This window comes from Geospiza fortis, unplaced genomic scaffold, assembly GCF_000277835.1.
Source record: "Geospiza fortis unplaced genomic scaffold, GeoFor_1.0 scaffold592, whole genome shotgun sequence".
In the NCBI taxonomy this organism is placed as follows: domain Eukaryota; kingdom Metazoa; phylum Chordata; class Aves; order Passeriformes; family Thraupidae; genus Geospiza; species Geospiza fortis.
Window position 1 is genome coordinate 143292 of NW_005054609.1, and position 17187 is coordinate 160478.

The 17187-nt window shown below is 42.0% G+C and overlaps 1 protein-coding gene across 2 annotated transcripts in view; it reads right to left on the reverse strand.

The window, feature by feature from the left end:
- DGKD (diacylglycerol kinase delta) overlaps positions 1-17187 on the reverse strand; it is a 42743-nt gene that overhangs the window by 22413 nt on the left and 3143 nt on the right. The window contains exons 1-7 of one of the 2 annotated variants that reach the window (XM_031064612.1): positions 11529-11537; positions 4992-5096; positions 4047-4179; positions 3559-3665; positions 2909-3034; positions 1754-1856; positions 1080-1242 (exon numbers count right to left, since the gene is read on the reverse strand). In XM_031064612.1, coding sequence (XP_030920472.1) covers positions 1080-1242; positions 1754-1856; positions 2909-3034; positions 3559-3665; positions 4047-4179; positions 4992-5045 — 686 coding nt within the window. In that variant the 5' untranslated portion in view covers positions 5046-5096; positions 11529-11537. Of the gene's footprint in view, positions 1-1079; positions 1243-1753; positions 1857-2908; positions 3035-3558; positions 3666-4046; positions 4180-4991; positions 5097-11528; positions 11538-17187 lie in introns of those variants that run through there. The other variant, XM_031064611.1, reaches the window with a different exon arrangement.

The following is a 17187-nucleotide window of genomic DNA, read 5'->3' on the forward strand; positions in this document are numbered from 1 at the left end:
CCTGCTTAAAAACAAAATTCCTCATGACAGTCAGTCTGGCTGGGGAGGGGAACAAGAAAATATTCAATTTTACAAGTCTTTTAAAAATTATTTTTCAGCCAAACACATCCCCTGACAGAACACTGCAGTTTTAAATGCCAGTGTTTTGCAATATGCTATGGCAAAGAACCACAACAGTTCTCAGGAGAGCAGAATCCAATGACCACTAATCCAGGAACAGACACTCCCAGATTTAGCCCCCTGCACCTACAGATCTAGTCAAAGACCTGGAGTCACTGTGAGGAAAAGATTAAGGAAATTCATCTTCTGTTGGCTCTTATTATAAGGAGCACGAATTAATGACAAAAGTTACTTAAATCTGATGCAATAGAAAAATATTTGGAAGTGGGCAAACTTAAGACCAAACTTTTAAGTGAGAGTTGCAGAAATACATGAAAGAAGTTTATTTCACAGCATTCACTTTTTTTATATCCATAGATATTCTAGCATAATTTGGCAAAAAATCTGAAACATAACTTAGATCCTAGGGCAGAACCAACTTTACCAAACACACTCCTAAGAGTCTCTCCACAATATGACCAAAAAGTTTTTGAGGGATGGAAGTTTCACAGACTTCTCAGGTAAGTTATTTCTCAATGAATCTCATCTTGACAATATTAATCTGCTATCTATGACATCTGTCTGTTCACTTGAGTTAACTGAAATTAACTCTCCTTACAGTTAATTTCATCATCAGGATGCCTGTTAAAAGACTGTTTGCTGACAAGTTTTCTTATGGATTCAAGCTTTCTATGCTTGGTGTTCTTCCAGGGGAGTGTTTCTGGAATTTCCCCAAAATGCCTCAAGCTGTCCTGCTATTACTGATGAATGGATATAATAACCTTTTTGACAACATTTTTTGTTTTAGCTAATCAATAACACTTAACACAGAGATAAATAACCCCTCCAAACCTCACATGTTTAGTTTTCTCTGAGGAAAAGGTTCCCTGTTATATTTGAGGATGAGCTTAACCAAGTAAATCCTTCATACTTTCTGGGTATTTATAAGGAATTTTTGTTTCCAAAAAATATCTGCCTACCCAAGGTGAGGTCCTCCATTCATGAGGTCAAAGACCTGGGCTGGATTCAGCAGTTGTTTGAATCTTCGTAGAAATTTTACACCTTGGTTGTCTCCACTTTTTGAGTTGACAAAGACCAACAAAGGGCTTGTGCAAGAAGGGGGACAAGTGGCTTTCCAGAAACCTGTTGGGGAAGGGGAAGAGAGAGGGAGGAAAAGCCAAGAGATGTGAAGCTGCCCAGGGGGCTGGATGGAGAGAAAAGCCAACAGCCCACACCCCAGCCCAGCTATGAAGCAGCTAGTATTTTCCTTGTGTTTATGGCACTCACTGGGTGAATGTGCACAACCCTGAATCCAGCATGAACCACACCTCATGCTGCCAAATGTCACACTTATCTCCTAGCAGTATGTCAAAATTTTCAGCTTCCCCAACCTTCCCAAACTGCTTCTGCAATATAGTTATTGTCAATAAATGTAATCAGTTGCAGCTCAGAAAACACTGATATTAGAGGGATAACTGAATGTAAAAGCAGAGCAAACAGTTCACTGCCGTACTCAGCAATGCCTTCCAGTGGCCAGTTTCAGCAACAGCAAAAGCAGAATTTTCAGCTGACAGAACCTGGCATTAATAGTGCCAGCTGAAGTGACTGTGACTGAGAGGAAGAGAAAGAAGTGCTACTTACTAGGAATACTTACCATCTGAATCAATGCTGTTAAGAGCAGTAGGAGGAATGACAGACACTTTGCAGAGCCCAAGAGGGCACTTGTTTGGTAACAACTCTTTACATGCTGTGTGTACCTGGAGAAACCACCAAAAAAGAATAAATCAGACTCTTTTGGACATTGTGGTGTAATTCCTAAAGCCACCCAAAAGAAGTTGTAAGAGGAAGAATGCAGAGGGAGTGAAATCATCAAAAAGTGTCAATTGATACATTTATCGATAAAATTATTTTAAGAGTGATCTAATCAGAGCTTGTATGAATTCTCTTCTTTCCATTAGTACTTAGTTTCCTGCCATTTGAATTTATGAGACCAGCACTTTGAGTGCTGAGAGAACCAGATACCAGATTCTGTGCCTTTAGGAGCCTTCAGGCATTCTGCTTTCAAAATCCCAGCCTCAGCTGAGAGATCTGAAGTAGCAGCAAAAGAAAAAGCTGTGAACTCAAGAGAATAAGAAAGCAAAAAGCAAACCACAAGACATGAGAGATATAAGAGGTAAAAGAAGAAGAGATTAATGAAGTCACCCAAAAAAGGAAACACAAAGTAGAGCAGGGCTTTTCTGGTACACAAAGATTGCAAGATAGAGGGGTTTGCTTGGCATTTGAGCCCCCCAGTCTAAAAACATATTTTCTGATACTTCTCCTACTAGTATTATAGACAACTGAAAACACAGCAAGATCTGCATCACTTCAGTGGTTAGGCAAGAGTAATCTATTGCAATGGAAGGGAAATTGCTATTATTAAAATAGCTGAGTATTCTTTATAGCTTGTTGCACTTTTTCAACCTGTAGAAATAACAAATAATGGCTCCTTAAAATCCAGTGTAGTCCATGACAGAAGTTTTCATTCATGTCTACTGTACTTAGATTCTTCTGTGAAAGCTCACTCTCAAAATAAAATGAGCTTGGCTAGAAGCAGGATACTTTTTTCACGTCTTGCTTTTACGTATCACAGCAACACTTCTGAGCACAAATTAAATTCCTATTTCTTGCAGAACAATAAAGTCCTTCATGGCAAACACTGACAGCACGATTAGAGATTTTATTCTAAGCAAGTGTCATTAAAAGAACACACCACAGAGCTGATCAAAAGCTGTCCTTTTACTGGAATGATCACACTTTTTCAACTCACCATGGCTTTGCACCACAGGCAGCGCCAGTCTTGCAAACGCAGGACACTGCCGCAGGTTTTATCACACACCGTGCATTTGGCACTCACGGGCAGGTTTCCTTCCAGCCACTGATGTGGCATTGAGATCTGCAAAAGTTACAGAGGGACAGAAGCTTAAAGGTACAAGAAGCATCATGACTCTGAGATACATAGAGTAGCAAGTCTTTATATGCACTGTTGAAGAACAGCAAAGGCAATTTCTAGAAAACACCTGAGGACCAATTCTGGCATTTTACATCATGCTCAAGCACAAAGAGTCGAGGTGACTCACCCCAGGCTACCCAGGAAACACTGACTTGCATCAGACATCCCAATATGCTAAGGTGATGTTCCAAACATTCATTTACTTTTCTTTTGCCAAAACTTGGATCAAGTTCCCCATGCCTCCAATTGTTTAATCTCAGCTCCCCCAGTCCATAGCAGTTTATTCCTACTAAGGAGTCCCTTACTATCCTGGCTGGACTTTTCACACAAAATCTCATGCTCTGACAGTAGAAATCTTTTCCACATAAAGGCAGAATCTGCTATTTATGAAGTGAAAAAAAGCTACAGAACACAAGGCAGTGCTTCCATATCAAGGTAAGGCTGGAAAAGTTCAGACTAACACCTACCCCATCTTCATCCTCAATGATATCCTTCCCGATAGAGGCCAGAGTTGTCCACTTGCAATTGTTGGTTGCCCGCACAGCACAGCGCTTGTGGGCTTTAAACTTGCACACTAGGGAGGAAGAGATGAATGCAATTAATCCTGCCTCGGGAAGGCCAATGTGGCAGTGTGTATTTGGCTCCAGAAGAAAGCATGGGTACACTATCCTTTTAAGTACCACCAAAATGATCAGCTGTAAGTGTTCTGATCTAGCTATTAATTCTTGCCTTGTCATTTTTGGGAAAGAGTAACCTCCTGGCACTCACACATAAATACAATTATTCACATGAATAAGAGTCTTCTTATGAGTATTCTCTCAGATAACTCAGAAGTGTGTATCTGCTCATTACAGACACATGACATTAATAAGGGATGGCAGTATTTGGGTATATGGGCAAAACCAAAAATAAAATGAGGCTGTTCTCCCCAGGCAGAGGATGAGGGCACACTTACCTTCACAGGACAGCCCGTGTGATGTGACCCCGGACAGGGCCTCCCGACACACGTTGCAGTACGTTGGCCGGGCATGGGAGCAGGCGTACCAGTTATGCATCCCTGAGAAATGGTCCATGCTGTACTGGGTAGACTGACCATATAAATGTATTACAGCAAGGTCAAAAGCAGAGCAACAAGACCTTTTTTTCTCAGAAGACTTGCATGAAGCAGTCAGAAAAAGCAGAAACAGATCACCTTTTGACTAGGAAGGAGTGGGCTACATGCAGTTTATACACATTAGCTGAAACTCAAGAAGGTCTCTAAGGCAAAAGAGACTACTCAAAGAAGCCACACCTTCATTATAGCTCCTGTAGCACCTCTCATCCTTGTCTTACTACAAGCGTGTCTAGGGAAATGAACTGGAGAATTTATCTCCTGGAGAATTTACCCCTTTTTTTTGTCGGATTAAATTTTCAGAAAGATCAGCTCCCCAGCCTGGCTCATTGTGTAGCAGAGAAATGCTTGTGCCAATATAAGGGAGGCAAGCATCAGAGTGGGGAAAACACAAGACAGCTTTTTGTGGTAGCACTGCTGGTCTCACTCAGCCCCAGGAAGCAGGTAGATGCATTGAAGCTGGCAGAATATCAAGCAGGCAAGAAGTGAATTGGGATACGGGGGATAATTGAAAAATGAAAAGACAGTGGGAGGGGAACTTGGCTTCATAGCCATAGTCTATGCTCTGACAATTCTCTCTGAATTCCCAAGGGAGCATATACAAAGCCAAACATTCTTTGGAGCATCACTTCAATGCATCTGGGATAAATTTTACAGAAGGGCCTAACACTGCTAGCCATTACAGTGAATAAAATTACTTCTATTGAGCTCACTAGAAGCTGACTCTCAAAACAAGCTGCGATCCAGCAGAGGAAGCACAGAATACAAAGGAACGCATTTTCCTATTACCTCAAAATGTTCACGGTTTTGGACAGTCTTCAGTGCTGCAATCCAATCTTCCATCTCCTTCCTGTTATCAGCACAAAGGATGAGCTTCCGACATGGAGTGATAATCTGAAGAGAGAGAAAATGAGAAGTGGACATGTCAGGGAGAGACAGCAAGAGAATATCTTACCACTAGTGCAGCCTGTTGAAGCTATTTTCAGAGCTGCACAATGAAAGTTATTTGCACATCTGAACCATTTCTCTTCCACCACAGCACACCTTAATTTCTTCCTAAGTGTACAGAACAACCAAGATTTTAGCTGTCATTCCCAATACTGAACTGACTAAAGGAATCTCTCATACCTAAATGACATCACAACACAAATCAAGCACGGAGCAGCAGGAGTAATTATGTGCAGACCTTGCAAAAGTCTTTTTAAAGGACTTACTGTATTTTCAAAAGTGGTAAGAACATTAAGACATTTTGTTAATAGCATATTATACCAGTTTCTAGCAATTAATGAATCAGATAACATACTCTATAATATCATTCTAAAAATTTGTTTAGACATGACAACTTGTTTAGTCTCCCTCATGGGGAGGGGAGAAATAAAACAAAATAAGCAATTTGAACCCTCATGTTTCCTGAGGGCTTGTTCTACATACCTAAAATATATTTTAACAAATGCTCCCCTATCAGGCTGAAGCTGTGGTGAGTTTACCTCCCTCCAACAATCCTGTCCTCAGTGTGTTTGTACCCTGAGCTAATTCCCATGCATTAGTTGCCTGTGTTAAATAAACAATATTTTAACAAACCAGCAGAAGAAATGCAGGGTGGTCAAAGTTCCCCTTTGCCCAGGGAGGCATCAGGCCTCTGTGTCCTCTACCACCAAATCCCTCTCCTTCAGTCAGCTGGTGGCAGCAGAGAGAAATAAAAGTTCTGCCTTTCAGAGGACCATGTTCTCAGGGCTGCCCATTCAACTAGAGCCCAGACTTGACTATATACCAACCCTTATTCTTCCTAAGACTGAAGTCTTTCTTCCCCACAGTGCAGTTATCTCACTGTCTCTTTTTGCACACCTCTGTATTAATTTCCATCAAGCTGACTTAAATACTGAAGTGTTTGCAAGACCTGGATTTAAGAAAAGCTGCATTAAGGTTGAGCAATGTTAACAAAAATCAAAGGGCTCCCTTTTATGTCAACTCTAAAATTTTCCAGCAGTCCAGACTCTCCTGCACCCCTCTACATATTGTACACGAAAATGTTTGTCTACATCATCTGCTTTTCAAGCAAATTGTACCTAACATCTGATAGAATGGATTAAAATAAACTCAGATTGTGTCAATCTCATGAGGCCCAACCATTCAGCCAAAGCTTTCTTAAGGAACACTAAAACACCCACACACATCACCCCAATACCTGATATATCCTGGTTTTCCAGTCTGTTTCTCACTTCTATCATCATCATTCATAAAACAGACTAAAAATAAAAGCCTCTGAAATTGAACAGCAAACTTTCAGTTGATGTTGAAGTGCCTCAGAACATCCGCCAAGAAATGTGGATGTAATGTCAACAAAAAAGATACACCTGCAAAGTTCTGTTTTATTTTAAGGTCTTCAATTTTCAAACTGTTTTTCATTCACAGACTGCAGATTCCCCTGCAATAACACCCCTTACACAGAGGCATGACCAGTACCTAGAAACCAGTGCTAGAGACACATTAAGTAGGCAATGTAAGGAGCTAAATCCCTTTGTAAAGAAAGGACAGGCCATTCATATTAGAAACACAGTTTTAGCATTTGAAGCATTCTATCTTGGACAAAATGACCAGATCTGTATCAACTGTAAGCACACAGAAGTAAATATTTACACTATTTTAAAAATAAAACTTAGAAGAACTCCTTCTCTCTTCCCTCACTTTTCTTTAAACATTTCCAGCTTTGAAAAAATTTATTTCCAAAGAAGGTCATCACAGGCATGTTTCTTCTTCCTTGGGAAAGCAGGAAAGTTTTTAGTTAAATGTATTTCCATCAAAACCTCTGCTGTGTAAGAATGGCTGCTCTAAAGAAACTTTTTCCAGAGCATGAAACATTGATGCATAAATCAGTTTGAAGTTAGAGAAGAACAAGGGGCATGTCTGAGTCCTGCTAAGAGGAAGCAGTTTTTTCCCTGGAAGTTAAACCAAGGTTAACTAATTTGTTCAGATACCACTGGGCCTCACTTTCTTCCGGGTAATAAGGCCAAGAACATCTATAGTTGCATACGTACAACAGTAGCACATACAAAGTCCAAACATCCCAGGATGAAGCTCCCAAGGACCTTTCATGGCTGTAAAGCCACCCAAATTCTGTAAGAAACCACCAGTGCATTTGAGTCACTGGCATGCTCTGGAGCGCTGGGAAGAACAGCTTCAGAGCACTCCTGCTCAGTGCTGTCTCTTTTCCTATTTTTCTGCCTTTTTAGGGGGACAGAAGGAAAACGCAAACTAGAGCATAGTTTTTAATCATATTGGAAGACTAGAAATTTAAAACATGGACACAAAATACAGAAATACAGACATTCCTTTGGTAAAAATTAATTTCTGAAGGTAGTGACTTCCTGGATAATTGGATAGAACATCCAATATAGAAAGCAACTAATTCCTTCTTAAGTCACCTACTGCATCATCTTAAAAATCCCCACATTCAGTGTTAGACAACCCTCTGTTCAAAGAAAAAAGTCGAAGTTTATAAGACAAGAGGATAAATAAAAGAGATCAAAAGATTTTCATACATGAATCATCCAGATAAAGAGTCACAGAATTAAAATAAAGAGTCTATTGTGTAACTACAAACTGCAAATAAAAATGTAACTGTGCAGGATAAACATATGAAGAGCATTCCCCATTAGTCAGTTCAAAAGCAACACTTGCACTGGGATTTATTGGTATCACCAGAGATGGGAAATAAAAGAATAAACATCTTTATTTAAAGCAACCTCTTTAAAAAGCTTGCTCCTAAGGAGAACAAACTGGAAAAACTCAGACTTCACTATGAAGGACAGACAAGATTTTAATGTAACTAGTGCAGCAATTATTTGGGGAAATGAAGAAACCATCCAAACCTGTTTTCCTGATCAACATGCAGCGGTATTAGAGTTAAACATCTTAACAACGAATCAGGAATGCAGAAACGTGTTAACAGCCCCCTTCCTTTGAAGAGCAGTTCAGCAGCTCTGCCGTTCACACACCCCACACCCACCCCCAGCCCAGCCAGGGTACCTGACAAGCATCAGCCCCTTGTGCCTGCCCTGCAGCGCAGCAGCTGCAGCTCCTTCCTGCACAGGCTGCAGGGCAGCACGTGTGCTACTGCGCTTGGCTGACAAGAGAAACTCTCACTCACACTCCTGCCACTGTTCCCTCCCTCTCCCTGAACCAGCTATCTCAGCTCCAGACATCCCCCTGCTGAAGGATACTGACAGAGGGGCAAGGCTGTTACATACACTGCGCTGTTCAGGCAAGAGCGATGATCAATTTAACATCTCGCACAAAAATAAAATCATTCTTGTCATCTCAAAAGAAGCTCCACCAATCTTCCCCCTGGAATGCTGTCCTTCCTCAACCAGGAGTCCAGGGAGTTGACTCTCAGCTACAGTTGCAATGAGCCACCACTCTGGAACACAAGGCTTGGTTATCCCTGCTGTGAACATGGCTACAAACAAGCATGGTCCAGCTATTTTTTATGTTCCGGCTACAGCTTTTGACTAACATCCTGGAACAGTATATTCCACAGGATGACGATGCACTAAGTGAAGCACCATTTCCTTTTATTTGTTCTAAATTTACAAAGCAGTAATGTCATCCAGTGACCTCTTGTTCTCATAAACGGAGAGCACGAAAACAACAATCTGATTGCTTCTGAGTTAGGATGAGGGCTGCCTTACTAGGAGTTAAAAAAAAAAAAAAACAACAAAAAGTCTTCAGATTTATTTTTAATCTCACAGATTTTTGGCCCGATTGGCAGAACTCTGAGCATTCCTGCCCCAAAACAGCTCAGAACTGTATCTAGATATGAGCAATTATGCAAATTAAAAGTGCTTGTTCTGCCTAAAAAGTAAATATTAAAAACTTTCTTGATCCTAAATGCTACTGAACTTCTGGGCGTGATTCTTTAGATTTCACTCATTAGTAGAAACTGGGTGCCCAGCATTCACTACATGGTGATATGACTGACATCTAATCCTGACCAGAAAAAAGAACTCTAGTCATGGGGGGAAAAAAGGCTGTCAATCCCTCTAAATCACTCCTGGAGAGCCACAAAAACACATGGGAATGGCTAAAAACATTTCAAATAAGGATAAAGATTAATTATGAACTTCTCACTGCATGTGAAACCCCTGAAATATATTTTGCAGAAATGGGGGTGATAGTCAGGTCCGCAGCAAGTAGTTATGTGCCCACCATGAGTCATCTCAAGTCTATTAGAGAAATTCCCAATTTTCAAGCTTGACCACTCTAAATCTAAAAAAACCTAAATCTGAAAATAACCATGCCTTCATTGGCTGTCTTGTGCAAACATAGACACTTTTAATACTGAAAATTTAGCTTTATCTCCTCTCTCTCTCACACATGGCCCATTCCCTCTTACCAGCTGTTAACCCCCACCTCTCATGTTGACCCACACTCCTCTGTCCAAAACTAACACCAGTTTACTGACATTTCAAATCCAGCCAGCTAACAAACAACAGAGCCAACCAAAGAAAACTCCTCATTTCATGTTCTAAAAATGGACTAATGTCCCTGAATGTCCTTCCCTGATGAACAGCTGTGAACAATCAGATTCAAAAGGCAGTCCAAAAAACACTCCTATATTAGACCAAATTTTAAACAGAAATCTGATATACTTCACCCTTTGTTGTACTGAGCAACCTTCCCCATCCCAACAGCTGGAGCATAAACTTCATCCTCTTGTCTTGCTCTCACCCAAGACAACTTTATCATCTCTGCCCACCTGGGGCATTTTCTGACTGCCCAGAAACTTCTCAGCAATAAACTGACAGTGTAGCCAAGCATGCCCCGGGACTGTTATCAGAGTACATCTGGTGAGCTCAGTGACCACAAAAGACGGCAAAGCAAGTTAAGACCACACTGGCCCAATCACAGAGCTGACAGAAGAAATGCTGCAGGGGGAAATGGGGTGGGGGGGCATTGAACATCGCTAAATATAATTTTCCTGATGTGTACATTTCTCAGAATGGCCAAATGTGGGGGTATGAGAACACCTGCTCATTCTGACTGCTTCCTTTTACTCATATCCTGTTGCAATACAGACTTACATTCAAAGGTGCTAGCCATAAATCCCCCTAAGAGATCCTGCATTATTCCAAACAGTTGATGACTTGAGTACAGAGACAACAGGAATTTCTGGAGTTCTAGAGACCTAGAAACTAGAAAAAATAAAAAAAGCTGCAAATCTTCAGTCTGATCATATATGGCAAAGGTAAGGAAACCACTCCCCACCTGTAGCTAGCTGCTATGTCTGCTCTGTATGGTGGAGAATGATCTTGGCATCCTGAGAGCCCAACATTCAGGAAGGAAAACTGGGTGAGACTGTAATGAGGACACAGCCATTTTTCCACTTGAGCTCCTGTTTCAGTGAGAGCAGTAGTGAAATGAACACTGGAATACAGTAAAACACCTCACCCGTATTCATCAGCAAGGGTCACAAACCAGCAAATCCACTGTGTTTCAAACACAATTACTGAACCCACACAGGCAAAATGGATTAAGTGTGGATTAGCAAGTGCTACTCTCTCAGCAAATACACAAAAAAGAAGACTATGAAAAAGGGAGAAGAAAACACAAATCTGAGATTCAAACCAGCCTGTCTCAATTATGTCTACTTCTGAAACAATCTGGAGCTCAGCATCAGGCCAGCAAAGCCTTAGGCAGTGAGTTGGTATGACTTTAGTGGGTCTCTACAGTTTGGAAGAGAGCAATAATATGAGCATCAAAGACTCATGAGGGTCCAAGCCTTGCCTTCTTCCACAGACTACAGCCCTATTCTATTTTGCAATTCAGCTTTCACCCTATTCTGCTAACAAATTCAATCCCATTAACTCACTGCAGAGGTCAGTTAGAGCTCTCTAAAACTGTACCAATTCTTTTCCCCCAAAACCTGGATGATATGGGAAAGAAAAAGTAGCTTTTTACATAATACTCAAGAAATGCACCAGTTTTGTGGTTTTTTATAATGCAAGATCTTAATTTCCTGCTAAAATGACCATCTTCCACCTATGGAAACTCTCATTTCCACCAACTAAAACAAGTCATTACTGGTCTTATAGTTATGCCAAATTCCTTTCCCCTTTTTTTTAAACAGCAGTAACAAGATTTTCCTCAAAGCCCTAAGTGCTCAAATCTCTGTTCACAGTACACTGGCTATTTTATCCCCCCATGTGGCTGTTTTACCTTCGTTTTCAATCTATAAAATCCAGGACAGGCTCATTTCTATAGAAAAGCAGGTCCAGCATGTGTTGTGGTTCTCTTTAGGACCACTTTTACATTACTAGTTTCACATACCTTGCAATCTGTCCCTCCTGAACCAGGGCAGCAGTGCATCTTCTCTGAGCATTAGCACTGGCACTTATTGCACTATGCTGGGCTGCAGGTCAAGTTCAACTCATGCTGACCCTCCATCTGGGATTTCTCCAGTCCCTATCCTCCCCCATGTTGCAGCGGGAAACTAGACCAGTCCCAGCGTTATCCCTGGGAAAATTTTCATCTCTCATACCAAGGTCACATTCCTACAGGCTTCTGGAAACTGTTCCTAAACAAGACACATTCCTGTTCTTGCCAATCAGTAAGAGGAGCACAGACAAGAAGAGGATTTTAAGACTTTAACAACAACTTAACAGATGTCAAAAGCTAGAGCATGCCACTGTTAGCAGGTGAGAAAAGCAACAATCCTGGTCGTTCAGGCTGTTAATCCCTATAGATCTCCAAGGATGGAGCAGTACCCAATGGGAGTGGATAGAGCGGCTGTACCAAGTGCCAAAGAATCCTAGCACAGCTCCATTACCCACACACCCTCCACCTCATGCAGCAGATGCACATGCACCCCTTTACCAGTTTTCCAAAGGACACAGTCCTGCCAGGAAGAGTTCCTAAGCAGAACCACTCTGTTCAGAAAGGGCACCCCATTTAGGAAGGTAAAGGATATTTCAGAGAAAGCTTCCTACTCACTCAAACTGAAGTAAACCCATGAAGAACAGAGGGGCAGGACTGTTCCCCAGTGGCACAGCTGCTGTCTCAGTGGGCTCACACATGGCAAGGCTGGCATCCAGTAAATGACAGCACTGCGCAATAAAAGATCCTACCAGTGGTAGGAAAATGACCTATTACTGAGAGTTTACTGTTAGTAGCAGCTCCTCACAGCCCCGTAACTTCAGCAGTGTTGAATGGAAGCTGGTAGCTAGCACAAAAGGAAATTAATAGCTTTCAACAGCTTGATGAACTCAGGAGCTTTCCACGCTGGGCCACCAGGCTAAGTCCTGTTCACGCACCATCACAAGCACCAGAAACAGGGAGGCAGCATTTCTACAAGTAATGCTAGCAAGCCTCTCCCCGCAAAAAAAGGAGCCTTTTCCTTCTAGAGCAGCTTCTATGTAAAGCTGAACGTGTTCTCAGATGACCACACATTGTTCTGCCTTTGTGCCCTCACCTGGAAGGGGAGAAGCAGCTGAAATCTGCAGTCTTGCTCAGGAAGGTAGGTGAAACTGCAATTCAGCAAGACAGTTACAAAGAGTAAAGAGATTATCAAATAAAAGCTTCCAGTGTTCAGGCACAAGGGCAGACATTATTTCAAAGCTGTAAACTTCCCTCTATGAAAGCAAAAGCTCTTCAGTCTCCTTCACTTTTCAGCTCCCTGTCTATCCTGTCCCACAGTAAAACAGTTAAAGCTCAGTCTGACAACTTCTTACAGTAGTTTCATCTCTCTCAAAAACTCCCGCATATTTTTGAGTCACTCTGTAACGTACAGTAGCAATCACCAGATCTCTCCACCCACAGCAACGTCTTCCAGACTCTCTAACTCTCCTTCCATGTTTATCTCCTTTTTGGTAGTTTTTCTCCAGATTTTTCCTTCTTTTGTGACAGCAGATTAATAACCAGCTCCCACAGGAGGTTGGATTAAGAGGCCCAGAAATCCTTGACATGAAAAGATTTTAAAGTACTATTTTCACTGACTAACAGTGACTCAGAATGGTCTGTTTACCAAAGGGCCTTTTCTCAAGGAGAAAAAACTGAAGTCTGGATTACAAACTACTAAAATAGCAAAGTATTTTGAAACTGCAGCAGTTCTGACAGGAAATGGGGACTGAACTGTACTTAATGAAGGAAGGTGAAAAACCAGCAGAGCAATTCTAGACACGGCAATACACTGCTCTACTCATCTTTTCACTTGCTTATAAAGGAAATTCTGACAGCTGCCAATATAAACAGAGTACAAGCACTAGCAAAGAGTGTACAATTCCTGAATGTGTACACACATGGGTGTGGAAAAGACAACAATCCCCAGCAAAAACTGAATTTCCAGCAAGTGCTCCAATTTTGCCCAATTTAGAGACAGGAGTTTAAAAACAAGGAAAAAAGAACCATACTCTTCAGAAGTCCCTCTTTTCTAATCTTCCCCTATTCCAAACATTAACAGGGCAATCCATGACTGTGAGAATTCAGGACACCTGGGACTGCTCTGTGTCACTGTGCCTCCATATCAATCAGTCTTTTTGCCCAGCTGATGCCTTCTCTCTGGGTCCCTTTACCCCCCAGTTGAGGAAGCAGGGGAGGAAAATCCTCTCCCTTGCTAGGAACCCCAGTGACTCCCGGGAGCATATATTCAACTCCATTTTCTTCAGAGGGCTGAAGCCACACAGGGAAGTTTTGGGAATCTGTGCAAGTGTCAAACCATGCAGATTTTCCTGATCTCTATCAGCCGAAGCTTAAAGTCCAACTATGACTTCCTGCAAACAGCTTGCCACAAAAGTTCTTATATTCTTTCTCCTCATAAAAATAAGTGACATGCTCTTTCACAAAGCCTGTATTTCAAACCAGCACAACCAACCTCTGATCTGGGTTTCTCTTGTTCCAACAGTGCCTTACAGGCACACAGCTCCTGTGCTAGGCAAGAGCAGCAAACTTTCTGTAGCTTCAGCAGCTCTACTTTCCTTCAAAACTGAACTCTTCAGAGAAGACTTCACTGCCTTCTCTACTGAAAAGAATATATTTTAATTTAAAAGCACCTACACGAATAATTTAACACAAAATCATGAACTGGCATAGGCACTTTCACTTCACTGTGCATGAACTGCAACATCAACAACATACTCTCCCCATCAGGAAGGACTGTCAGCACCTCGATTTTTTACCCAAGCTCAAGCACTTTGCCCTCTGTTTATAGGGAAGGTTACTAACCCAGAAATGAAAATTTATGCTATTTCTCCACAGGATCAGAAAGCCTTGGGACAATACATCAAAATACACACTCTAGAGGAGGTCAGTAAATAAAACTTCACAAGAAACTACCAACTTTGCTGCTGAATAGAGTCAGTACTAAGTAACAAGGTTATAATATGAAAAAATTGTAGCACACCTCAGGCTTCCATACAGCTGGAGAATGACATCCATACTGCTTCTCAGAGATTATTGCACTCTCTCATTCAGGGACACCAGCAACTCCCTGTTCCTCAGCCCACCAGAACCACTGCTGCCTCCACTCATGCAAGTGCTCTGCAAGAGAGGTGTTAGTCTAACCTGAATACTTCTGCTCTCCTGGGACCTTGGTCAGGGTGAATCATCAGTTAATAAATAGTATTTCTTAACTGGGTGCAGTATTTCCAACAGCACCACAGGTACATTTCCCTTTACTCCTCTTCTAGAGAATACATCTAAATGAATCCGCTCAGGAGAGAACACCTGAACAATAAGAGCTTGTAGCAAACCTATGCCAAAGAACCTGAGCTTCTGATATCTGTTATGCTGGCACAGGTGCCATGTTTCCCAGTGCTCAATCCAGAAAACTCACACTCCTGCTCTTACCTTTCACGTTCAGTCTTCCTCTACACTAGTATCCAGAGCAGCCTACTTCCTGAGAAAAAAACCTGAACAGATTGCTTGACATGCAAGGATTAGTCTCGTCTGTGGTCAGTCTCTCTGAGCTACGTACCACTTGCCACAAGCTGATTAGCTGCCTGCTTAAGGAGGAGCTGGGATAAGTTTCCTTCTGACGGCAATGAAGTGCAGAGGCAGGCGATGACTGTAATAATATGCTGCTTCCTGTCTGCGGCTGAGCTGAGAGGTACTTCCCAACAAAAAAGGGTTTACAGGAGCTCAGGAGCTCAAGCTCCACCTCTTCCAGTGAAGAGCCATTAACTATGGAGGAGGGGTCACTAGCATGGCTCCTGGCACTCAAAAACATGCTCTGAACCAGCTTCCATTTCACCAAGGCATCAGAAAGAAGAAACCAAACGACACAAAATTCCCTGTCCACACAGAAGATATTTCTCCTACGGGATCTCAAAGGTCTGAATCAGATGGGATAAGAAGTAAATGCTGTAATTCATGTTATGTGAATGAGGGTGAAAGTCCACACCACCATTTAGTAGCAATAACTGGAAAACATTTACCAAACCACCATGTGAGAACCATATTGGAACACAAAATATGTACCTGGGAAGATGATATGTCCTTTCCAGGCCCTCTCCTGATGATCACAGGTGTTTTTGACTAGTATTAAGGAATACATACCTCATCTTTATACAAATCCTCCACAAAGCAAGAAAGCGTCAATGAACTGATAAGGAATCACTTCTTTAACTGTATCAACTACACTGAAGGCAACAGGCTTAATGAGGTTGGTACCTTCTAGAAAAGAGCAGGTTTTCAGCCCACACACCAGTCTGAGGAGGAAGAATTTGTTCACCACACAAGCATTTACAAAACTGGGCCAAAAGAGACAATACAAAGTCTTTTCAAAGACTTTTGAGGGGACAGCTCTGGTGGCAAAGTGTTGATCTGAGCAACAGGCAAGAAAGTGTTTGGTGTCCCCCAGACCTTGCAGGTGTCGCAGGGGAGGACAGGCATGATGGATGGCTCAGGTCCTTGACACAGGTAAAGCAGATCATTTTGAGACAGAGATCAGTAAAACCTAGGCTTCCCAGCATCATCTTGAGAAAATACTACTTCAGATTAAAGCATGGAACTCATTACAGATTTTGTTTTAATGCTCCTCACAGAACTGCAAGCTAGTTTATCATGTGGGCACCTTAACAAATCACGTTACAGCAAAACTGCACTGTCCAAGAAAAAACTGTTCATGGAAAGAGCTAAAGTCTCACTGGGAAGACCCAATGTACCCAGTGATCCCAAATCGTCTACCAGCTTTTAGAAATCACAAGAGGTTTTGAGGGTATGGCTAAGAAAGCACTGCTCAGAAATCAGGGCCAGGCTCTGACCTCACCCACCCAGTGCTGCTGCTTTCTATTTTGTTAGGAGTACAAAATAGCACACACTGAAGGAAAGAGTCCAGGCTAAAAACTGACTGCTCTCTTTGAAATAAAGGGTCCTGAACTACCAGGACAACACATTTATCATTGCATTTGTGCCACAGCAGATCTTCTCTAAGACCTGTGCTAGACATCAATCCTAGAAAAAGGCACTGGGGAGAGATCTATACACCATGTACCAAGGGATCATACATGTAAAGCACCTGTCACAGCCCAGACATCCCAGAAGAATTTACCTCTCATAGAGAGCCGACTCTTCAAGGACAGAGATGGCAGAGATGTGACAGAACCAGCAAATACCACATCTTGAGGCCTAATGAGAGAAGAGAGCTCTGGCATGGGGCTGCTGTAAGATTTATTCCCAGAGGCCTCCTGTTAAACACCTGTGCAGCCACACTGCCTGACCTAAAGGAACAAAGCTAAACATAAAGCTTTTCGTTACACATCAGAGAATGGAGCAGTACAACACTGTAAGCTCAAAAATGCCCCATGCCATGTGCTTCCAGCCCATTCTATAGCCATCTATACATTAACTCTGTGTAGCAGTCCTGAAAACTGTCCCCATTGCAAACAGGATAGACTTACTGAGGAAATCTATGCAAGATCAACCAAGTAAACCACAGTGGAATTTGTTATTACATTCTTTTTTCAAAAGGAAGAGGTCCGTGTCTTAAAACTCA